Source organism: Physeter macrocephalus, chromosome 11, assembly GCF_002837175.3.
Source record: "Physeter macrocephalus isolate SW-GA chromosome 11, ASM283717v5, whole genome shotgun sequence".
Classification (NCBI taxonomy): Eukaryota; Metazoa; Chordata; class Mammalia; order Artiodactyla; family Physeteridae; genus Physeter; species Physeter macrocephalus.
The window spans coordinates 25,232,205-25,257,780 of NC_041224.1; the positions used below are offsets into that span (position 1 = coordinate 25,232,205).

Here is a 25,576-nt window from a genome sequence, read left to right on the forward strand (position 1 = left end):
AAATGAAATTGAGTTATTTGTAGTGAGGTGGATGGACCTAGAGACTGTCATACAGAGTGAAGTAAGTCAGAAAGAGAAAAACAAATACCGTATGCTAACACATATATATGGAATCTAAAAAAAAAAGAAAGAAAAAAAAATGGTCAGAAGAACCTAGGGGTGAGATGAGAATAAAGATGCAGACCTACTAGAGAATGGACCTGAGGATATGGGGAGGGGGAAGGGTAAGCTGGGATAAAGTGAGAGAGTGGCATGGACATATATATCACTACCAAACGTAAAATAGATAGCTAATGGGAAACAGCTGCATAGCACAGGGAGCTAAGCTAATGGGAAACAGCTGCATAGCACAGGGAGCTAAGCTCGGTGCTTTGTGACCACCTGGAGGGGTGGGAGGGAGGGAGATGCAAGAGGGAAGAGACATGGGGATTTACTCCCCACAGATTCAAAAAGTTTTGAATCACTTTTCAAATACATATTTACAGCCTTATGAAGTTAGTTTACTTGTGAATACAAAACCTCCCCTGTAGATCTTAAACAATTCCTGGTAGATGTGTGGGGCAGGACAGGCAGATTTTGTATAAAAGATTATATATACCATCTTCTATAAAAGAGTATACCTTGTATAAAAAGTCTAAAAGAGAACCTGTAAAAATGATATATTAAGAACTGAGGTGTCTCCCTTTGTGTTTTGTTGATTTTTTGTATTGACATGCTTTGATTCCTTTCTATTTATTTTTGTGTAAATTCTAGAGGTATTTTTGTTTTGTGGTTGCCTTGGTACTTTCATATCTTATAACAGTCTAACTTAAGTTGTTAACAACTTAAGTTCAATCACATACAAAAACTCTACATTTTAACTTCTCTCCCACTTTAAGTTATTGTTGTCACAATTTAGATTCATTCCTAATATTTGTCTTTAAACATATTTTAGTTATAGCTATTTTAAATAATTTCCTCTTTTAGCTTTTATATTTGAATTAAAATAGATTTACCTACACCAAAAATAATAATAATAATAAAATAAAATAAAATAAAATGTATAATGGAAGTCCTTAGAACATGTTCTGAATTGCTGCAGGGTATTTTTAGTAAGGAATGGTGAGAAGAAGAATCATGCCCAAACTGACAGTGTCTGGAATCCAAGAGCTAAGGAGAGAACATGCTGGAAGAATTTCACCTTGGATTAGACACCACCATTACCTGAAACAACTCTGGCAGAGGTCACAAGGGCCTCCTTACAGCCAAATGCAGTGGACACTGGTCAACCACTGTCCCTTCTGGAATCTAACAGTTGATGGCTTCCATCCCCCTCAATCTCCTCCCTTTGACCTCCAACACACCACCTGTCCTAGTTCTCCTATCCTCACCCTTACCTCCCTCCTCCTCCTCCTCTGGGGCTCCTCCCCCCACCCATACAGCTGCCATACCTCCCACTTCTCTTCCAGCCCACCCACTGAAATCCCATTCTTCCTGCTCTGGAGTTTGTGTTGTGCACATGAAGATAACGGAATGAAAACTCCCTAGGTCAGGCACCGTCTCTTCATCTTGGTCTATCGTCTACTCTGTCCCCTAATATGGATACAGAGGTGAACAAAGAAGAGGCTGGTCTGTCTTTGGTCTCCTCTTCTTGTGCCTTTTTTTTTCTCTCTGGCAATCTCATCCCCCTGGGCATTTGGATGACCTACCTCGTGGCTACCTCCAGCCCCAGATTAATCCTGAGCCCTGGAACTTCACACCCCACCACTACTTCCCTCCACCTCGATGCTCCACCAGCATCTTGAGATCAGGATATCTGTAAGTGAACCCATTACCCTTCTCATAACATCCATTATGACTCACCCCAAATTCAAGTTCAGAGCTGGGTACACAAATTCAGGTGGAAAAACTTATGACACTGAATATCAATTTACTCTCCTAGTTTCATCTGTCACCTTTGAAACAAACCGAGACGATACTAACCTTCACAACAGATGTGACCAAAATAAAAATTCCTGACACGATAAGAGAAACATCTATAAAGAAATATAACCATCCTCTTTGAATAGGACTCTAAATTCACACTAATTATACTGTATCTTTATTTCATTTTCTAGTTCCATTAGACAGTTGTGAAGCAATTATCCCCAGCTTGCAGAGCATTCACAGATCCATGGAGTTTCTTCTCCTAGTTTGGAGAAGTCCAAAGTAGATGTACTATCTGTCATCTCTCAATACCCTCCCCATTTGCCAGTCCTTCTAGTTAACAGGGCCATGCGGTCACCCAAGCTAGAAATATAGGACTCCCTCTAGACTCTCCTCTCTTCCTCATGCCCCACCATGAAGTGCAGACTCGTGAATGCCCCTATTTCTACTTCCTAGACTGTGCTCAAATAAGCACTGCTCTCCTTGCTCCTCCCCCCATCCCCCATCTCTGCCAGCGCTTCCACAGCTCAGGGAGCAGTCACCTCCTGCTTGGAACTTGTCAGTAAGTGCTTCCTGTCTCATGTCCACTATGCTTCCTATTTCATAAAAGTGAGGAGGAGAATCCATTCTAAAACATGCTCCTCCTGAAATCTGCAGCTAATATTAAGTAAGATTCAACATGGTAGGAAAGGAAGGAAAAGGAGGCAATTTTCATGCCCATAAACACAACTATACCATAGTTCCCAAACCCAGAGCTAGGAGGGGTTAAAACTTTATGGAAGACCCAAAAGAACTGAAAGCAGAGAACTGAACAGATATTTGATATATATTCATAGCAACATGATTCACATTAGCCAGAAGATGCAAGCAACCCAAGTACCCATGGATGGATGAACGGATAACCAAAATGTGGTCTGTCCACCTAGAGATTATCATACTGAGTGAAGTAAGTCAGACAGAAAGACAAATACCATATGATATCACTTATGTGTAGAATCTAAACTAGGGAGATGCAAGAGGGAAGAGACATGGGGACATATGTATATGTATAGCTGATTCGCTTTGTTGTAGGGCAGAAGCTAGCACACCATTGTGGAGCGATTATACTCCAATAATGATGTTTAAAAAAACAAAATAAAATAAAGATGGTTTCAAAAAAAAAAAAACCTCCCCTGTAGATCTTAAACAATTCCTGGTAGATGTGTGGGGCAGGACAGGCAGATTTTGTATAAAAGATTATATATACCATCTTCTATAAAAGAGTATACCTTGTATAAAAAGTCTAAAAGAGAACCTGTAAAAATGATATATTAAGAACTGAGGTGTCTCCCTTTGTGTTTTGTTGATTTTTTGTATTGACATGCTTTGATTCCTTTCTATTTATTTTTGTGTAAATTCTAGAGGTATTTTTGTTTTGTGGTTGCCTTGGTAATTTCATATCTTATAACAGTCTAACTTAAGTTGTTAACAACTTAAGTTCAATCACATACAAAAACTCTACATTTTAACTTCTCTCCCACTTTAAGTTATTGTTGTCACAATTTAGATTCATTCCTAATATTTGTCTTTAAACATATTTTAGTTATAGCTATTTTAAATAATTTCCTCTTTTAGCTTTTATATTTGAATTAAAATAGATTTACCTTACACCATTACAGTAATAGTGTTCTTTATTTGCCTGAATATTTACCTTTACCAATGAGTTTAATATTTTCTTATGCTATTATGTTGCTATCTAGCACCCTTTTGTTTCAACTTGAAGGACATCCTTTAGCACTTTTTTTCCTGAAGTATAGTTGACTTATAATATTTTATTTGTTTCAGGTGTACAGTATAGTGATTTGATATTTTATAGGTTATACTCCATATAATGTTACTGTAAAATATTGGCTATTTTCCTTGTGCTGTACATTACATCCTTGTGTCTTATTTATTTCATAATTGTAGTCTGTACCTCTTAATCCCCTTCGCCTACCTTGCCCCACCCCCACTACTGTCCCCACAGGTAAGCACTAGTTTGTTCTCTGTATCTGTGAGTCTGTTTTGTTATATTCGTTCATTTGTTTTATTTTTTATATTCCACATATGATTGAAAACATACAGTATTTGTTTTTCTCTATCTGACTTATTTCACTAAGCATAATAGCCTCCAGGTCCATCCATGCTGTTGCAAATGGCAAAATTTCATTCTTTTTTATGGCTGAGTAATATTCCATTGTGTGTGTGTGTGTGTGTGTGTGTGTGTGTGTGTGTGTGCGTGTGTGTATATATAACCCACATTTTTATATTGCTACATTCATCTGTTGATGGACACTTAGGTTGCTTTTATATCTTGGCTATAGCATTTCTCATAAGGCAGGTATAGTGAGGATGAACTTCCTCAGCTTTTGTTTGGGAAAGTCTTTATCTCTCCTTTATTTTTGAAAGACAGTTTTACTACATATAGTATTCTTGGCAGTTTTTGTCTTTCAGCACTTTGAATAGGTCATCCTACTCGCTTCTGGTCTGCACGGTTTCTGCTGAAAAATCCACTGATAGTCTTATGGAGATTCCCTTGTATGTGGCCAGTCACTTTGCTCTTGATGCTTTCGAATTTCTCTCTTTGTTTTGACTTTTCACAATTTGATTATAAAGTGTCTCATTGTGGATTTTGGGGGGATTCATCTTATTTGATGATTTGGGGACTTTGCATCTGGATATCTGTTTCCTTCTCCAGATATGGGGAGTTTTCAGTCATTATTTCTTTGAATAACCTTTCTGGTCCTTTCTCTCTCTCTTCTCCTTTTGGGACTCCCTTAATGTGTATATTGGATGTCGTGATGGTCTCCCATAAGTCCCTTAACATTTCTTCACTTTTTTTCATTTTTTTTTCTTCTCGTTACTCTGACTGGATTATTTCCATTGACTTGTCTTCAAGTTTACTGACCCTTTCTTTGTTTGATCTAGTTTGCTGTTGAATCCCTATAGTGATTTTTTTCACTTAATTATTGCATTCCTTAGCTCCCTAATTTATATTTGGCTTTAAAAAATATTTTCTATCTCTTTGTTGCAATTCTCACTTACAATTCTCTTGACCTCAGTGAGCATTTTTGTGACACCTATTTTGAATTCTCTGTCAGGTAAATCATATAGCTTCCTTTTATTAGGGTTGATTTCTGGAAACTGATCTTGTTCCTTTGCTTGGAACACCTTTGATTGATTTTTCATTTTTATTGATTCTCTATGTTGATATCTTTGCATTAGACAAAGTAAGCACCTCTCCTGGTCTTCACACTGACTTGTACAGGAGACAACTCCTACCAATCAGCCCAGCCTGAGATTCTGAGGTCCTCTATCAACCACTTCCCTGCCCAGGGAGAAGGAGGCAGCTGTGGTTTTTGTCAGGTCACTTTGTGGTGAGCCAGCAGGGTGACCTATGGTGTCTTCCAGCCCAAGCTGCCATTAAACTATGACACAAATGAACTTATCTATGAAACAGAAACAGACTCACAGACATAGAAAACAGACTTGTGGTTGCCAAAGGGGAGGGGTGTGGGGGAAAGGATGTACTGGGAGTTTGAGGTTAGCAGATGCAAACTATTATATATAGAATGGATAAACAACAAGGTCCTGATGTATAGCACAGGGAACTATATTCAATATCCTGTGATAAACCATTCTGGAAAAGAATATGAAAAAAATGTATATATATATATATGTATAACTGAATCATTTTGCTATACAGCAGAAATTAACACAATATTGTAAATCAACTACACTTCAATAAAATAATTTTTTAAATGTGGTCTATCCATATGGTGAAATATTATTCAGCCTTGAAAAGGAATGAAATTCTGTCACATGCTACAACATGGGTGAACCCTGAGGACATTATAAGTGAAATAAACCAGACACAACAAGACAAATATTATATGATTCCACCTATGTGAGATATCTACAGTAGTCAAATTCACAGAGACAGACAGCAGAATAGTGGTTGCCAGGGGCTGCAGGGTTGAGGGGAAATGGGAAGTTGTTGAACGGGGTGTACAGTTTGTTTCAGAAGATAAAAAGAGTTCTGGAGATGGATGGTGGTGATGGTTGTACGACAATGTGAATGTACTTTATGCCAATGAACTTACTTAAAAGTGGTTAAAATGGTAAAGTTTATGTTATATATATATTAAAAGTTTACATATATATAAAACTTTATACATATGTAAAGTAAAAAACAACCATCATGGACGAGGTACCAGTTAGGGTCACTGTCAAAGAGCAGCTGCTTCCCCTGTCTTCCAGAAATTCCCCAAAGAAATCGCTGTACCCAAAGGTACTGTTAGCAAAACTGCCAGCTTCCCATCCAACGCAGAAATGGAAGGAAGGTCCAAAGAGACTTAAGAAAAGCATCTAATAAAAAAAAAAATTCCTTTTATTATTTAGCAAAATACTTTAAATCCTATCAGCATATTTCTCATTTAAGTCAAACATTAAGTTCCATTAGCATATAGGGTATGTTTTGTTATAAACGAACGTTAGTTTAAAAAATAGGTTCCAGGGCTTCCCTGGTGGCGCAGTGGTTGAGAGTCTGCCTGCCGATGCAGGGGACACGGGTTCGTGCCCCGGTCCGGGAAGATCCCACATGCCGCGGAGCGGCTGGGTCCGTGAGCCATGGCCGCTGAGCCTGCGCGTCCGGAGCCTGTGCTCCTTAACGGGAGAGGCCACAACAGTGAGAGGCCCGTGTACCGCAAAAAAAAATTAAAAATAAAAAATAGGTTCCAGAATTGCCTTTTCAGTATATATAATTCTGAGAAAGTGATTCTAAAAAGACTGTTCCACCAGATTCCCCCACAAAAATTACAGGGACTTCTAAGCAGCCTTCCAGAATTAAGTCTCCATCTGTCTCCAAAGAGAAAGAATTACCTACACAAACCACAGGTCCTTTCCCCCATGACTTGACACCTTTCCACGGCCCCTCAGGGCCAGCACGGTAACGTCCAGCTCTGTAGTATGAGAGACAGCAAGCTGAGCTGTTAGAGAATTACTTCTGGGCTATCTGGTCACCCAGAGTTGACTTCTGACTTGAATCTCAGTTCCACCCTCTGCTGTCTGAAAGACTTCCTGTAAATCTCAGCCTCTCTAGCCTCAGTTTATTTATCTGTAAACTGGAGACGATAATAGCTCCTTCCTCTTAGAGTTGCCATGAGGATTAAATGAATTCATAGCTAGAAAATGCTCAGTGTTGTACACATAATTGTAAGGATCATGTAAGCGTTAGCTATTGTTATCATTCTGATATACAAGAATCTTCATGATGTGGCCACAACCTCTTTGTCCAAGTGCAATGTCTGCCCTTGATTCCTGCACGGGTCACCCTGCTACCTGATCTTCACCAACACATCACACCGTTTACGCCTCCAGCTTCACATGTGCTGTTCCTCCTGTCTGCACGCCCTTCTGCCTCTGCCCCCGTCGGCCTGGCAAACTCCCGAAGGGGTGTCAGTTCACCGTGAGTGGCTTTCCGGGCTCCTGGATAGACTTATGCCCACTTTCCTTTGGGTTTCTGACGGCCCTTACCCACCATCAGAGCAATCCCCACCTTGGACACGTGTCTGCTCACCTGGCTCCCTAGGTGAGGGGCAGAGAGGCAGAGGCTGTGCTACTGATCCCTACAGACACGGCCTCAAGCAGAGGGCCTGGCACATAGAAGACATCCAATCAAATATGAATGAATGAATGAATGCTGGGCATAAAAAGAATGAGACTAATACTGGGAATGAAAGAAGAGAAAAGGATGAGACAGGCTGGACCCAGGACACATTTCATGCGGTCACCTGATAGGCAAAGCCAGCCCCACACTGAAAACTGGGTTCACCATCTTGAATGAGATGCTTTTCCAGCTAGAAATCAACAACGGGATGAGTGAGCTCAGGCCCCAAAGTCAACATGAAAGAGAATCAAAAGAAAGTTGCCCCATTTGTACCCAGGCACAGGGAGGCAGACCAGGGCTGGTGCCCACTCTCCAAGAGGAGCAAGCCTGTTCCCACCGCCTGCAGGGAGCATGCGCACAGGCAGGGAAGCAGGATCAACAGGCAGCCACTCAACCTCCGGCTTCGGATCTACACGGGCCAACGGAGAAGGAGAAATAAAAATAAACGTGCAGGAAACAGACACAGGGTGAAAGAAGAGAGGGAGCAAGAGAGGAAAATGAGAGGGCACTAATGGTACTCTGACTGCAGGACGGAGGGTCAACCCCAGCCCCTCCACACGCACACACACACACACACACACACACCCCACAGTGCATCCACACACACATACACACACACATACACACACATACACACATGTGCATACACACCACACACACACCCCACACACATACACATACATACACACACGTGCATACACACACATAGTGCATACACACACCACACACACACACACACTACACACACCACACACTCGTACATACATCACACACACCACACACACATACACACACATACACACACAAGCATATACACACCACACACATACACACCACACACACAGTGCATACACATACCACACACACATGCACACACCATACGCACTACACACACTCGTACATATATCACACACACCACACACATACACATACATACACACGTGCATCTACACACATACATACCACACACTCGTACGTACATCACACACATACACACACGTGCATACACACACCACACATACATACACACACGGTGCATACACATACACATACACCACACACACTCATACATCACTCACACCACACACATACACACACATACACACACGTGCATACACACACCACACACATACACACACTCGTACATACATCACACACATACATACACCACACGCACTCGTACATACATCACACACCACACACATACACCTGTGCATACACACCACACACACATACACATACATACACACACAGCCCACATACATATACATACACACACATATGGGGGCCCTGTTTAGTACAGAGGCGGCAGCGCACTGGGCCATGACGCTCACTTCGAACCAAGACTGGGTTTCTTGGGATTCAAAGGCATATATAGTATTTTAGGGGAGATTTATATGAGGAATATGCCCAGATATTTCATTTAATGAGAAATGGAAGAAACAACATACAATATGAAAGTAATTGTGTTAACTATTTATACATAGAAAAAGCCTGGAAAATACCTTAAAAATTTAACAGTGGTTATTTTTGAGTGGCAGGACTAGAGCTGATTTTTACATTCTTCTTCAAGTCTTTATATATTATACAAAGTACAGGGAGCACTTTCCTTAATTTACAAAAGCAAGCTTAGACATACGATATAGAAAGCCAAGGTCTTCAAAGCAACAGAGAAAATCATTATGAACTCTGGGAGGCAAACGCAGCCATCGAGGCTAGTTGTGTTTCTGTAATAATGGGCATTTTGACACAATCTGAAAAACCTAATGATCTGGTTGCTTACTAATATGTGAACATTTGGAACCATTGAGACATATCTTTGAATACAAAGAAAAATCTAAAGCAATCAAGCAGGAATCCACCATCCTTTTTCTGATTTTCATCCATTTACTTAAATATCAGAATATGCCCGTAAGAAAATGTTCAATACTTAAGAAGAAGAACCTAGTAAACCAAAAAAAGTGAGGACTGAGAAAAAAATCTGCCAGGAATAACAAAGTTCAGCGAGAACTGATTATGTGTCAAGGCTTAAAAGAATAATTTAACACGTGCATTTTCCAAATCCCTTGAAAGGGTCATTTCAATGAAATTGTTCCCCAAGTAAAATATAACATTAGTTTCTCCAGAAGCTGCAAATTTGGAAACCAGATTCTTAAAAACGTACTAAATAATATTATACTGTATTTTCAAAAGCATATTATTATATTAGCTTTTCCTGGGGAAAAAAATTCTCACGGTTCCCACATCGTAAGTTGTTGTTTATGCAGTTATTTAATAATTAGTAATTCCTGTGAAAGGCGTGTCTTTTATTTTCCAAATCTATAGCAGAGGATGGCAAATCGAATAAGGGAATATTATACAAATGTCACCTCCCTTGGCTGTGTCTAAGTGAAGGCAGGGAATTACTGCAGGCTGTCTGCACACCCCAGAGGGAAAGCCTGCCTCAGAGGCAAGAGTTCATTTCATGAGTTAGTTACCTGGACAGTCCGAAATGCAGACATTTACAGGTCTACATATGCAAAGGACAGGAGGCGGGGCCGGGGGGGACCCTCGATCTTCTAACCTAGAACACTGAATTTAATTCAGGAATATAAAAATGCTGAGTTTTTTTCTCTCCCTAAATAGAAACAAGACCACCTTCCCACTTCAGAGAAGCCCCTTAAGCTCAGGGGGGCCATGACATCCAGGGTCCCAGGAAGAGAACCAGCTCTTTGCCCTACACTACACCACTACACTCCTCTTCTCTCCCCGTTTCCTCTGTGTCAGGGGAGCTACAGGTCTCCCTCTGTGGAGATGCTGACTTCATTTCCATTAGCCTTAATGATCCACCTTTCGGGGGCAGGATGCTGTGTGGGCTGCTGAGGGCAGATGAGACTTGGGAAGAGACTGCTAAATAATGCATAAAAAGAGGCGCTACCAGCCCTCCGATACCTAACTATTTGCTTGCCTGAATCCAATACGAAAAACAACCCCATGAAAGGAAAGGATGACAAAGACAGAGGCTCACTCTTCTCAAACCTTCAGGAAACTCTGGTCCCGAAGGGGGAGAGTGTGGTCTGGGATTTGGGTGCAGACCAGACTTGGAGCTCCCGTACCGTCACACATGATCCTGACACGTGGACTGGAGGCTGGAGGGAAAGGGGGGTCGGGGTGGGAGGGGTGCCCACCAGGGGGACAGCTCATCCCTGGAAAATGCAGGACAATGCTCCCTCCTTGCCTTTGGGCTGCCAGACAGACTTTTTCTGTTCTCAAGTCCTACACACGCCCCGGGAAAACCTCTCCTCCTCGACTGGGGACTCCCCCGGCCCAGTCATCCTACACTCAGCTCTCCTCCACATCTGGGAACCAGCCTCATCCCAACAGCGGTCTACAAAGTCTGGTTCCATCTTTGCCACGGTAGCCCACAGCCTGGCTTTTATTCTCCCCAATCATATGTCACCACTTGAAAAAAACATATTTGAATAAAATTAGCAGACCATCCAAATGACACGGATGTAATGTCACCATGTCAGCATCCTGGTTGTGATATTGGGCTACAGTGTTGTACGATGTTGCCATTGGGGAAACTGGATAAAGGATACACGAGTTCTCTATATATTATTCCTATAATATATTACATATATATTATTCCTGTATTCATGTAAATCGACAATTACCTCAATTAAAATGTCCATTAGGACTTTCCTGGTGGCGCAGTGGTTGAGAATCCGCCTGCCGATGTAGGGGACACGGGTTCGTGCCCCGGTCCGGGAAGATCCCACATGCCGCGGAGCGGCTGAGCCCGTGAGCCATGGCCGCTGAGCCTGCGCGTCCGGAGCCTGTGCTCCGCAACGGGAGAGGCCACAGCAGTGAGAGGCCCGCGTACCGCAAAAAAAAAAAAAAAAAAAAAAAAAAAGAAAACCCAAAGAACATATATTATAAGCGTCATGTGAATAGAGACCAACCAAGAGGTCATCCTACATGATGATCAAGATGGTCATACAAACTGAGCCTGGCTGCTGTCCAGGCTTCTGTCATTCAGCAAATACATATGTCATCCCTCAGTGTGCCGGACACCATGCCAGGTATTATGACATCTGCCTCAGCTGATGTTCTCAGAAAATGAACAGCAATGAGAAAAGAATCACTGAGGAAGGCCTTGTATGACTGACAATTTCAATTTTTTAACGGGGGAGAAAATATTTAGACACCCATGAAATAACCACACTATTTACGACCGGACATTGCTCTAGTAACAATTCATCAGCTCCCCCAGTTCCAGCTGTCCAGAACACATGAGGGTGGATCCCCCACCGCCAACTCTGACTACTTACGACATGCTTGACCATGGCAGCATCCTTCACCCTTCTACTCTTTACCTATTCAGAAGCAAGTTTCTCAAGGGGCTGCGAGAGATAACCTGGTACTTGGTTTGCTTCAAAATGAGTTTCTCAAAGTCCTGTGTAACCAAAAATAAACTCAAAATGGATTAAAGACCTAAATGTAAGGCCAGACACTATAAAACTCTTAGAGGAAAACGTAGGCAGAACACTCTATGACATAAATCACAGCAAGATCCTTTTTAACCCACCTCCTAGAGAAATGGAAATAAAAAAAAAAAAAAACAAATGGGAGCTAATCAAACTTAAAAGGTTTTGCACAGCAAAGGAAACCATAAACAAGACGAAAAGACAACCCTCAGAATGGGAGAAATTATTTGCAAACGAAGCAACTGACAAAGGATTAATCTCCAAAATATACAAGAAGCTCAAGCAGCTCAATATCAAGAAAACAAACAACCCAATCCAAAAATGGGCTGAAGACCTAAACAGACATTTCTCCAAAGAAGATATACAGATCGCCAACAGACACAGGAAAGGATGTTCAACATTACTAATTATTAGAGAAATGCAAATCAAAACCACAATGAGGTATCACCGCACACCAGTCAGAATGGCCATCATCAAAAAATCTACAGACAATAAATGCTGGAGAGGGTGTGGAGAAAAGGGAACCCTCTTGCACTGCTGGTGGGAATGTAAATTGATACAGCCACTATGGAGAACAGTATGGAGGTTCCTTAAAAAACTACAAATAGAACTACCATACGACCCAGCAATCCCACTACTGGGCATATACCCTGAGAAAACCATAATTCAAAAACAGTCATGTACCACAATGTTCATTGCAGCTCTATTTACAATAGCCAGGACATGGAAGCAACCTAAGTGTCCGTCAACAGATGAATGGATAAAGAAGATGTGGCACATATATACAATGGAGTATTACTCAGCCATAAAAAGAAACAAAATTGAGTTATTTGTAGTGAGGTGGATGGACCTAGAGTCTGTCATACAGAGTGAGGTAAGTCAGAAAGAGAAAAACAAATACTGTACGCTAATGCATACATATGCAATCTAAAAACAAAAAAATGGTTCTGATGAACCTAGTGGCAGGACAGGAATAAAGACGAAGATGTAGAGAACGGACTTGAGGACACAGCAGGAGGGGGAAGGTAAGCTGGGACAAAGTGAGAGAGTAGCATTGACATATACACACTACCAAATGTAAAATAGATAGCTAGTGGGAAGCAGCCGCATAGCACCGGGAGATCAGCTCAGTGCTTTGTGACCACCTGGAGGGATGGGATAGGGAGGGTGGGAGGGAGGTGCAAGAGGGAGGAGATATGGGGATATATGTATACATATAGCTAATTCACTTTGTTATACAGCAGAAACTAACACAACATTGTGAAGCAATTATACTCCAATAAACATGTAAAAAAAAAAACCAAATAACAACTATTAGGTATAAAATATGCTACAAGGATATATTGTACAACATGGAGAATACAGCCAGTATTTTATAATAACTATAAATGGAGTATAACCTTTTAAAATTGTGAATCACTATACTGTACACCTGTAATTCATATAATATTATACATCAACTATACTTCAATTTAAAAATAAAAATAATTTCACCTTTAAAAAAAAAAACCCTGTGTACCTTTTAACCAGAAAGTTCTGGAGATCTTCAACAAACAGGCCATGCATGACAAGCCATGACAACCCTCGTTTAACATGCTGCTTTGTTTGGCAACGCTTATTTATCCAGACTACATGTAGCTCTCAACTAGTTTAAACAGCCCTTCGGAGCTACCATGGTGACCTTCCCATAACTCACAAGGACCAAAGGCACAGTCCCAGGAACAGACTCTTCACAAGACGGAGGTTTCAAGGACCGACAATCTTCCTTGGCATATTTATTGCTGCTTGTAACGTATCAAAGTATTTTTAATCCATGATCTCATTTGCTTCTTATGATACGTATCAATACTTTTACTTGATGAAACTGAAACTAACTCTCTCAAATATTTATCAATTCCTGCTTCCTCAGGAATTGACGATTCAACATAATTTTAGCCTTTTTCTGGCCTTCTCCTAGCTTTTGGGACATTTTACCCCATTTCTACCAGGAAGCAGGCAGTAGTTTAGGAGAGAGAGAATGGGTCTTGAGTCTGGAAGGTGAAGTTACAGCTCAGCTCCATAATTCACGGGTGACCTTGCATTTAGCTTCCCTGAACCTCGGTCTCCTCATCTGTAACATGGGGGTAACATCCGCACTGCAGGGCTGAAGGGAGATTCAATGTGACAACCTGAATAGTCTAGATAGTGGTTGCTCAAAATGTTACCCCTTGTGTCAAAAGTTGTTTTTTGAAGTAAGATTCATTCAACAGAAATAAGAAACTAAAAATCAACGTGAAATTTTAGGGTTATCAGAGAATTTTAATTATCTGCATGAATTGCTGGGTAATTGACAATCGTCCATAATAAGTGGCTGCCTCAGAAATGCCCAGATGAGCAAGAGGATTTCTTTTTTCTTTTCGTTTATCTGAGTTCGTAAAGAAATTCTGCCCTGTTATCTTATCCTTCAATCAGAGATCCCCCATTAAAGTTCTGCATATAACTAAAATCCACAGAATTCTAAGTACTTTACAGGTGTGTCCTCGTCGGATTTCCGCATTATGGCTGTATACACAAATGCAGGGTTTAGGAATGATTATTATTCCCTGCCAATGCCCAGAATGACTGGGAAACAAGTGTGTGCTTAGCCTCTGGCTGAAGAGAATTGCATTATGAACTATCTCTAAGTGGCCAAATTTCAAAGAATATGAAATATGATGGACTTCCCTGGTGGCGCAGTGGTTAAGAATCCGCCTGCCAATGCAGGGGACACGGGTTCGATCCCTGGTCTGGGAAGATCCCACGTGCCACGGAGCAACTAAGCCCACGTGCCACAACTGCTAAGCCTGCACTCTGGAGCCCGCGAGCCACAACTACTGAGCCCACGTGCTGCAACTATTGAAGCCCACACGCCTAGAGCCCGTGCTCCGCAACGAAAGAAGCCACCACAATGAGAAACCCGTGCACCGCAACTAGAGAAAGCCCAGCGCAGCAACGAAGCCCCAGCCCAGCCAAAAATAAATAAAATTTAAAAAAAAAGAAATATGACAAAATGCACTTGGAGCGAATATACTGACCACTCCTTTCTGCCTTGTCTGACATTAGCCATTAACGCTAAACTTCTCAAATTCCAGTATGGGTGCCAGGGGGGTGGGTGAAGCCGCAAGATTATAATGACACATCTTCCTGATGCACCAGTCTCCTCGAGGAGAGTCCGTGAACCATCCAGAGATGCCTGAGTTCTTGTGTTTACTACTCTCTACGCTGGACAGTCCTCAGGGGAAAGGTTGAAGAGTACTTCTGAGGGTGAAGAAAAATGCCAATTTAGGGAACACCCAACTGCCAAGGCCTGTGCCAGATGTCTACACACCGTCATCTTGGTTAATTTCTTACTTAGTAATTCAACAATCATGGGAAGAAGAGGGAAGAACAGCCACAGACTTTTATAACTGTTTTGAGATACATTTTAACTGGGTTTTCAGAACCCAGCTCAGCATTTATATCACATCTTTGAGTCTCAGGCCCTAGGTGAGAAAAAAGCACCAGGAACTTGGTAGTGAAAACACACCAGCGGCAACCGCAGACGTGAGAAAATTGGTTGACATAGATACAGATGTGCTGGAGGGGTATGAATTCTCGTTGTTTACTTAAAAAGGTCAACTTTTGAATATAAACAAATGATCAAATTTACTAGCAAACACTCATAAGCACCAATACATGATACATTTATAAATATATATACATACTTTTTTAACTCTTAGAGTTTAATTTCATTCCCTAACCCAGCTAGTCAGGAAATAAGTTTGCTCCCAACACGAATTCCAGCCACTGTTTGCTCGACGGAATGTTGCCAGAGATGCACCTTCTCTAGCATAATGCTCCTTTCTTCTTCCCAGTCCACTCAGAATGGTCCTGTCCATGCTACTGTTAAGTGCTGCCCTCTGAATTATTCTCATCAACATGAGAAGACCCCCTTACCTTAACTGGTTAAAAATAAAAGCTTCCTGAATCAAATCAGCCCACTGAGCCTGTTTCATCTGTCCTTGGATCCCTCTCCTTTCTAATAACACATAGGACAAAGAAATCTCAGTGAGTGAGAGCCAATGAAATATACAAATGTCAACTCTATTTTTGTTGTCCTTGTTACTATTGTCATTTTACACCCATCGTGCCAGGCTGCCTTGAGACACTCACAAATATGGTCAAATGCTTATCAGCAGTTTAAAAAAAACTCTTAACAGGCCAGAAATACAAACTGAACATTCAGGAAAACACGCCCATAAAAGAATCATTTATTTTTCATGAAATTAACAGAACTGGGGTTTTGGCAAAACCCTAAAACCACTGTGAACACACACACGTCTTCTTTCGTTGACTCACAAAGGAGCTAAGGCCCTTGCTGTGTGCAAAAGATGCAAGAAGTGTTGGATGGGAATATTCAGGGTAAGTGGATAGCAGAGCATAGCGTCTACTGTGTACTTAGGAGACAGAGATGCTCCCAGGAGAACAGTCTTCAGTTTGTGTGACAAGCAACAAACTTCTGGCTCCAAAGATGTTTTGGCAAAACAACACAGTCTCCACCCAGGGTTGCTCATCTACTATTAGGACCACGTCTTGACTACAATCATAGGGGAAGAATGCCTAAAACTAATTGTGAAAGATTTCCACTGCTTCGGGTTACGTTTACTTTAAAGCCGTCTCTCGCTAAACTGCTGCCCCAAAGAGCAAAAGGCATTAGAGAATCAGCCCACCTTTGCTGAATTTCCCCATTGCCCTATCTCACCTTTGCATCCTTGTCTTTCTTATTTCGTCTTTGAAAACTGAATTCAGTAGTCACAGATGTAGAAAACAAACCTATGGTTAACCAAGGGGGAAAGGGAGGGGGAGGGATAAATTGGGAGATGGGGATTGACATGTCCACACTACTATATATAGAATAGATACCTAATAAGAACCTACTGTATAGTACAGGGAACTCTACTCGATACTCCGTAATGACCTATATGGGAAAAGATCTAAAAAAGAGTGGACGTATGTATTATGTGTGAAACTGATTCACTTTGCTGTACACCTGAAACTAACACAACATTGTAAATCAACTATACTCCAATAAAAATTAAAACAAACAAACAAACAAAACCTTGTTAAATGGGTGAAACCTCTTCTCCAGGCCAAGGGATTGAAAACCAGAGGAGAAGCCAAATCATACAGATAACATTATCCCCACTACAGCCCCACTGCTGTGAAAACAAACCAGAACGGTCAAATCAACTTTTTATTTATTCCACTAACTTCGGGTCTCCTGCCAACACGGCAGTAGACTGGGGTACGGTGACTGCTCTAATGTGTTTATGTCTCTGTTTGAAACTTAAGTGATATTGATCTTACGGTAAAATGAAATCCTGACTGCTATAGCAAAAGATTAAAAGTGAGAACTGACCCCACTGTATTACCCCATCTGTAAGAATACTGCTCACAAAGGCACCACAAAGACATAGGGATGTAGATCAGCAATGACCCTCCCTTCTGACCTCCGCACGGACCCCTTTTACCTCCTTCCCTGGACCCCAGCAGTAGCAGGCTTCTGTCCCTCGCTCATCACCTGCTTGTTGTCTGCCTGCTCCCTCAACAACGCCAGCCTTATGAAAGCCTGGACCGTAAGGCGCCTGCTGACAGCGCCTAAAATAGCACCTGGCATGTCGGATTGGCAGATTGGCTCAACAAGCACTGAATGCACTGACTTAGCTTCTGAGAAATGCAACGGAGCCCATGGCCTCAGCTTTTCATGATGCATTCAACCAGCTTCACGCCACCTACTCTTGGTCTGGTTCAGTGTCAAAGGGCAATGCCCGGAAAGATTCACTTCCGCTGGTTGCTTGTTTTCTGCATCATTCAAAAAGTCAACACAATGTAAAAAGATACGCGTAGGAGCTGTTCCTGTATCTATTCCCGATCGCTCCGTGCCCCTCTGCCTGCTCCAGGTACACATCTGTATTAGTTTCCTGTTTATCCATCCAGCATTTCCTTATGCAAATATTAGCCAATCCACCTATATATGTTCATAACCCAATCTTTCTTACATAAAGGTACCACACTGTCCACGCTACTTTCCACCTGTTTCTTATACTTGGCAATGTACCCGGACATCGTCCCACATCAGAATGTAGATCTTCCTCACTCCCTTTTAACAACTGCACAGCATTCTACTGTATACATACACCATCCCTCAACTGCTCCCTGATGACTGACGGACACTGGGTGGCTTCTGATGTTGTGGTGTTACACGCAAAGTTTCAGTGACAACCGTGTACACATGTCATTTCATTACATGAGCAGGTGTACGTACAGGGAAGATTCCCAGGCCAGGACTGCACATCTTTAATACTGATTCACACGGCCGGATTCCCCTCCTGTAAGCTGTTAAAAAATATTGTTAGGTGGCTACAAAGAGGTGGTGATGCCTTAAATGGATGTGTGCAGCGTAGGTCACTAGAATTTTTCCCATTCTTGTCAAGGGGAATGCTAACCTAATTCTTTACTTTCATTAAACCCAGGCTCTTTTAAAATTTAAATCGATGCAGCATCCCCTGATGGTGGTCGGGTCAGTTTTCCTATTCTACTTCTATCCATCAATTCTCCAGGCTAACAGATTTTCCCTCTAGCAACTTATTAGAGGAAAACAGGCTTTCTAAAAAAGCCCAGTTAATACGGGGGGAATTAAATTTTTATAAGAGTATTCAGGGGTTCTCAATCAGCAGCAAATTTTTTTTTTCATCACAATATCCAAAATGACACGGAAAGAAAAACATAAATGAATATTTAAAATCTTTATTCATTCCAATTCAGGGGACTCCCCCCAAAACTAGTTTATATTCTCAGAGTTTTTAGTAATTCATGACTCTTTTTCACAGTGAGAACCTAAAATTAGAAAATGATGACTATTTGCAGAATTAATGAAAAGGTCCTTTTCCCACTCCTTTTAGAGACAGCATGAGGAGACAACATACTTTCACATGAGAATCTCGGCTTTCAGGAAACTGACCCTCTAGCTTAGGATATGTATCATAGTCAAGGAGCACAACAGCAATAATCTGCTTTTGTACCAGCACGGTTTGCTAAATACAAGTATACTAGCCTAAATTCGTTCCTTTGTTTGATATACGGCTGACCCTTGACCAACGTGGCAGCTGAGGTACCAGTCCTCCTGGAAGTCGAAAATCCAAGTATAATTTAGAGCGGCTCTTCCATATCCACAGTTCTGCATCCCAAGGATCAACCATCCACAGATCAAACAACTGCAGATGACGCAGTACTGTAGTATTTACTATTGAAAAACAATCTGCGTATAAGTGGACCAGCGTGGTACAAACCCATGTTGTTCAAGGGTCAACTGTACTTTTGTACCATGCCTTCAATATACTTTAAAACCATTTGGCACGGACAGTACGCTAGCCTTTCCTGTGCTAGTGACTGTGAACTTCAATTCCAGGGACAGTTCGTTAACCTTAATCAATAACTCATACTCCATCCACCAAAGACATGCACAAGAGTATTTTTAGCTGCTGTATTCATACTAGCCCCAAACTGGAAACAAACAAATGTCCATCAGGTGTAGAATGTGTATCTAAATTTCATACAACCGAACACTACACAGCAACGGGGAAAAATGAACAATTTATATACGCAACAACATGAATGAATCCCACAAAATGTAAGTATGATTCCATTCATGTGGAATTTAAATCAGGCAAAACTGCTGTATGGTGACAGAGGTCGGAATGATGATTACCTTTGGGCAGGGGGACATTGTGCCAACTGGGAAAAGGGGACCAGCGGCCTTCTAGGGTGATGCAAATGTTCTACATCTTGATCTAGGTGGTCGTTACATGGGTTAAAATTTTTGAGATTTGTGAACTTTACTCCGTGTAAATTATACCTGAGCTGGTCAGCTAGCATCCTAACCAAGAAGTCCTTACTCAACAAGTGGCAACTAGAAGCACTTCTGCTGTCCACGTTTGAGTAATACTAGATCCTCAGCAATGATTTTTTTTTTCTTGACAAAATTGGTGGCTTATTAGCATGATAAGTGTTAAGAATGGGGTAAAAAAAATTTTAGATATTCCCTATCCTGCTTCATACTCTGCTCTCAGAACATGCTGGAAAAAAGGTATGGTTTCTATATCTTTTGTTAAGGATCAGCAAACATTGCTGATCCAATCCCCTCCCCGCTCTACCAGCCACTGGGTCCTCCGTCCTATCACACCAACCTCTTCTCCGCACCTGGATGGCTCATCTCAACCCTCTCCCTTGATGAGTGGACAACTGGCCACTTGGGAAAGGAGGAGACTCCCAAAACAAGTATTGCCTCAAGTCCCCACATCTTTGCCTCGTTCCCAGGACCGAGGGATGGAAGGTCCATCAGCCAGAGGGGCTGACTACAGGGACCTCAGGCACAGGCACCCCTTCAGAGAAGCCTGGAACTCCTCTAGGTGATAAATCTTCCAGAAAGCCTTAGCTCTTCATCCAACTTCCTCTCTGCCCCACCCACCAAACACAAACACACACACACACAAAACCATCCTCAAGTCTCTACCCTCCACATGCAAACAAGCAGTTTCAACAAAAATTCATTCATTCCACAAAAATTCAGAGTTGGGGAAAAATGTTGAAGATAAATTTCTTTTAAAGATTTACGTATTCCAGGGACTTCCCTGGCCCTCCAATGGTTAAGACTCCACTGCCAGGGGCACGGGTTCGATCCCTGTTTGGGAAACTAAGATCCCACATGCTGTGCGGCCAAAATAAATAAATAAATAAATGCTCTTTAAGAAAACAAAAAAGAAAAAAGATTTATCTATTCTAGGAGTGCCTGTCATAGGAATGACAATATTTACTGAACGATACTCTTATCAGAACTTACCTCTCTCACCCCCTCTAAATCAATTAGTCACTGAGGCTAAGACAGAGGGAAGAACCCAGGAGGCACCCATGATGCTGGGGAACACCCAGCCCCAAGGGGAAGGTCAGGGTAAAGAGGGAGGAGTCATTCCACAGCCCTGATGGCCCTTTCCCAGCAGTGGCCCCTCCCCGCGTCCCTTCCCTCCTCCTCCTCCCGGTGCCAGGCTGGCCCAGAGGAGCAGGAGGGGTGAACGTCCAGCCCCCTCTCCCTCCCTACTCCTGGGAACCTGCTGGAAGCCCACCTACTGCTTCTCTCCCCTAAACCAGCGTGGCCTGAGTCAGAGGTTCAGAATGTGGAAGCCCTTTATTGCCACATACTACAGCCCTCAATTAGCTTTTCTCAGGAATAAGGTTAATATCTTGGTCTCCGTCTGTCTGAACCCTCAGCCCGACTTCTCAACTGGTTCAGAGCTCAGGTGGGAAAGGCTGTGTTGTTAACGGGCCCGCACGCTTCACACACGGCTCCCGGGAGCCAGGGGCAGGTGTAGTGGGAAGGCAAAGAAGCCAGGAAGAGGCTTCACTGGGGCCGCTGCATGATGCAGAGAACGCGCCCATCACAGGGGCCTCTGGGGATGGAGCACCTGATATCCACCCATAGGCGGTCGCTGCATGACTTTTTCATTCTTTTGTTCTGGAACAATAGGTATTTCCTAGACAGGTAACCTGAGAGACCCAGCATTTAGTCTCCTTGAATAAAACACTAGAGTCTCAAGTAACAAAATGAAATCAGGGGAGAGGGATAAATTAGGAGTTTGGGATTAACAGATACACACTACTATATATAAAATACATAAACAACAAGGACCCACTGTATAGCACAAGGAATTATATTCAATATCTTGTGATAACCTATAATGGAAAAGAATCTGAAAAAGTATATATATGTGTGTGTGTGTGTGTGTACACACACACACCTGCTGTACACCTGAAACTAACACAACATTGTAAATCAACTGTACTTCAATTTTAAAAAAAAAAACACGAAATCAAAAAGACTCTCAAGTCCTCAGCTAGCTCTAAATGGCATTATGAACATTTATGAAACATATAAAATGCAAGTTTAAACCCAAACCTGCTGGGTTTAAAATGAATCGACTGCCTCTTTCTCTCTGGCAAGTGTACAGTTTTTCTAACCAGTGTCAACGCTCAGTCTGCCGAACCTACAGGTTGACCTACAGGTCAAGGCCAGTGTGAGGCAACCCCAAACTGCCTCAACTGATCCCGTAAACCAAATCATTTCCAAATTTCCATCTCATCCTGCTATAGAGCCACAGTTTATGTCTATAAACTTTGAATCCTCCTGCTCCAAGAAGGAGAGAGAAATGAACAAAATCAGAGCAGCTCCCTAAAGGTATTAAACATAAAGCAATGCGCCTTAGAGATCATTCAGTTAGTCCTCTTCCTCGTTCCTTGTATGAAGCAACTGTAGTGACATAAAGTAAATTCAGTATACGACCTGACCACACATGGGGAAACCAAACAGGAACTGGTATTAGAGGATATTAAAAAATTATTAATTGTGTTAGTTGTGATCATGTTATTTTAGTTATATGGGGAAACTTCCTTCCTTCCTTCCTCCCTCCCTCCCTCCCTCCCTCCCTCCCTCCCTCCCTCCCTCCCTCCCTCCCTCCCTTCCTTCTTTCCTTTCTTTGCAGGACGGGATTAATACTTAATCCACACTAAGTATTATTAGGGGTGGAATGTCAAGATACCTATTTTTGAAGTTGAGAGGTAACTGACATATAACATTGTGTAAATTTACGGTGTACAACATGTTGCTTTATGTTGCTCTGATACACTTACATACTGCAGTACGATTACACTGCAGTGTCAGCTAACACCTCCGCTGCCTCACATAATTACCATTTCTTTCTTGTGGCGAGAACATTTACCATCTAGTCTCTTAGCAACTTTCAAGTACATAGTAGAGTATGTTAGCTATAGTCATCATGCTGTGCATTAGATCCCCAGAACTTATTCATCTTCTAACTGCAAGTCTGTACCCTTTGATCAACATCTCCCCAACTCCCCACCCCCCAGCCCCTGGTAACCACCTTTCTACTCTCTGCTTCTGCAAGTTCAGCTTTTTTAGATTTCACATATAAGTGATATCATACAGTATTCGTCTTTGTCTATCTGACTTATCTCTAGGTCCATCCATGTTTTTGCAAACAGCAGGATTTCCTTTTTTCTCATGGCTGAATAATACTCCATTTTATCAATACCATATCTTCTTTATCCATTCATACGGTGATGGACACTTAGCTTGTTTCCATGTCTTGGTTATTGTGATTAATGCTGCAATAAGATATCTTCAATTTACTTTAAAATATTTTAGCATTTTTTTACAAATGGAGCGAGTTAAATAAGCAAATGAATGAATGAATAGCTGTCTGACCCAAGGGACACACACATGGTTAGTGGAGGAGCTGGGTAACAGCCAAGCATCCTTCCTCTAATGGTTTACAAGGGACCCTTTACAGTGTTTTATACTCTCAACACCAGAGCAGCTACTCAAGGTGACCGCAGCCTTTCAGAGGCCCATTTGGGCTCCACCCACGCAGCTCTGGAGGGGCCCTGCACGGTCCAAATTAGTGTGGCAAACTGGGCTTTGATGAAAAGAGTAAACTGCTAGATTGGACTTCTTCTCAGATCCAAATGACCAAGGCATGGCCAAACAGTCATTGAACACTGGTCTGAGTAGACATCTGTTCCAAGTTTCTACAACCATATCAGTGTACCAAGAAACTAGAATCTCGCATCACGTAATAACACGACCTAACAGAATGAGGGTATATTCATACAGTAATAACCAGGATCTTCTTATTATGAACCAGGGACTATTCTACGGGTTTGACAAGAACGATCTCAGTTAATCACTGCAACATCCAAAGAGGCTGTTGTCTCCATCATACAGAGGAAGGGACCGGAGCACAGACAGTTTGAGAAAGTTACCACGACCACAGAGCCCTAAGGGACAGCATGACCCTTTAGGATGACTCTGCCGTACGTTCTCCTTGTGCCACACTCCATTTCCACATAGTCACAGCCGATGTTTTTCTCTGGGAGAAATGGTCCAGGGATACTTCTCATTGCTGTCCTTAAAAACAGGACAAAAGAATGAAAACAAAAGGTAAAAGAGAAAAAACAGAATCTGCCCCACAGGCCCAAACAAAATGTCCGATGTCAGAAAAATCTTTCACTTTGTTTTTCTCATGAAAAATTCAAACCATTCAAGTGCCCGCCTAACTCTCTTCTCCAAACAAATCTGGACTAGAAAGGCAGGCAGCTCTGTGATTTCCCCTCTAGAGAACTATCTGAAGCCTCCCCACTGGACAGCAGAGACCCAGGCTGCCCACTGAGCCTCTCATCCCAATGTGACGGGCAGCTGCCAGTCAATCCCTTCAAGGGTTCTGAGTGAGTTTCTGCAGAAACGTCTTCACACACATGCACAGGAAAAAAAGGAGGATGCAGTCAACCTTCCAATACCTTCTCTAATGCTTCCAGTACTGACAATGACTTTGAACGAACCTTTACAGTTAAATTACATCATTAATGTTGTGTCTTCAAAGCTAAAATGAGATACAAGACTAAAAAAATCAATTTGAAACAACTGATCCTAGAAAAGGTGAGGTGTCTTAGGATGAAATGGGGATATTGCCTGTTGGAATGGTCCCATTCCAGAACCCTTTGTCTCCATTAATCCAACAGGAATAAGTTAAGGGTGTCTGGTGTAATCTTAGAAGAAGTCACAGAATTCTCAAAGGATGTCAAAGTCAAACCAAAATACAGCACATGTAGCATGTGAAAGCACGGAGGGAAGGGTAGACTAAAAGCCAAATCAACAGAAACCAAGAGTTCTAACTCCAAAGGGTTCAGTAATTATTGGCATGAACGTTTCTGCAAAGGGCCTTGATCACAAAAAGAAAAGGGATTTTTATCTTGGCTACTTTCCCTATTTGAAAAACCTGAGTTTCCTCAAAAATTAGTAGGCTGAATTGAGGAAGGTAATAATTAAGGCAAAGAGGCCATATTTCCTATCTGCCATGGAAATGAACAGTGGTATCTACAAATAACAAGAGCCTCTCACACGGAACAGCTTCCTTTCACTAGCTGGGAACTTCTCGTTCCTTCCCCAAATTTATCATTGTTAAAATTAGTATTTGACATTCACCAAATGCCAACAGCAGGCCTCTATCTGCTATTATGACGTCATTTGTTCACCTCTGAGCTGACTTCCAAAACATTGTTAACTTCGGCCCAGAAAACAACAGTCAGGCAAGAAGATAAGGAAGGCAATTTGAAGTTATACTAACAATAAAAATAAATTAGTGATATAATTTTCAGCCGTTGTCAAGGGCATGCTTTATGGTTTTTACATTAAAAAGACTGGGAACTCTCTCTCTTTTTTTTTTTTTCTTTTTATGACTTCAGACAGTGCAGATGTGATGGTTCTAATGGCTAAAGGCTAGTCAGGAAAAGACCTTGGGATCGTCTCCCGTCTAAAAATGTGTGTTGACATTACTAAGCAATGAAACTCTGAGAACCCAAAGGCAAGTCTGTCTATTCTGCAGCCCAATCG

General features: G+C 41.8%; 1 protein-coding gene and 1 non-coding gene across 5 annotated transcripts in view; both read right to left on the bottom strand.

Moving 5' to 3' along the window:
* Positions 1 to 25,576, bottom strand: part of CAMK1D (calcium/calmodulin dependent protein kinase ID) — a 449,867-nt gene that overhangs the window by 340,464 nt on the left and 83,827 nt on the right. The window contains exon 1 of one of the 4 annotated variants that reach the window (XM_028496514.2): positions 17,589 to 17,830. The exons of the other annotated variants lie outside the window; for them this stretch is intronic. Coding sequence (XP_028352315.1) covers positions 17,589 to 17,830 — 242 coding nt within the window. Of the gene's footprint in view, positions 1 to 17,588; positions 17,831 to 25,576 lie in introns of those variants that run through there. 4 annotated transcript variants of the gene reach the window in all.
* Positions 18,459 to 18,588, bottom strand: LOC112066492 (U6atac minor spliceosomal RNA). Its single transcript, XR_002892695.1, has one exon. It is a non-coding gene; the product is annotated as a U6atac minor spliceosomal RNA (small nuclear RNA).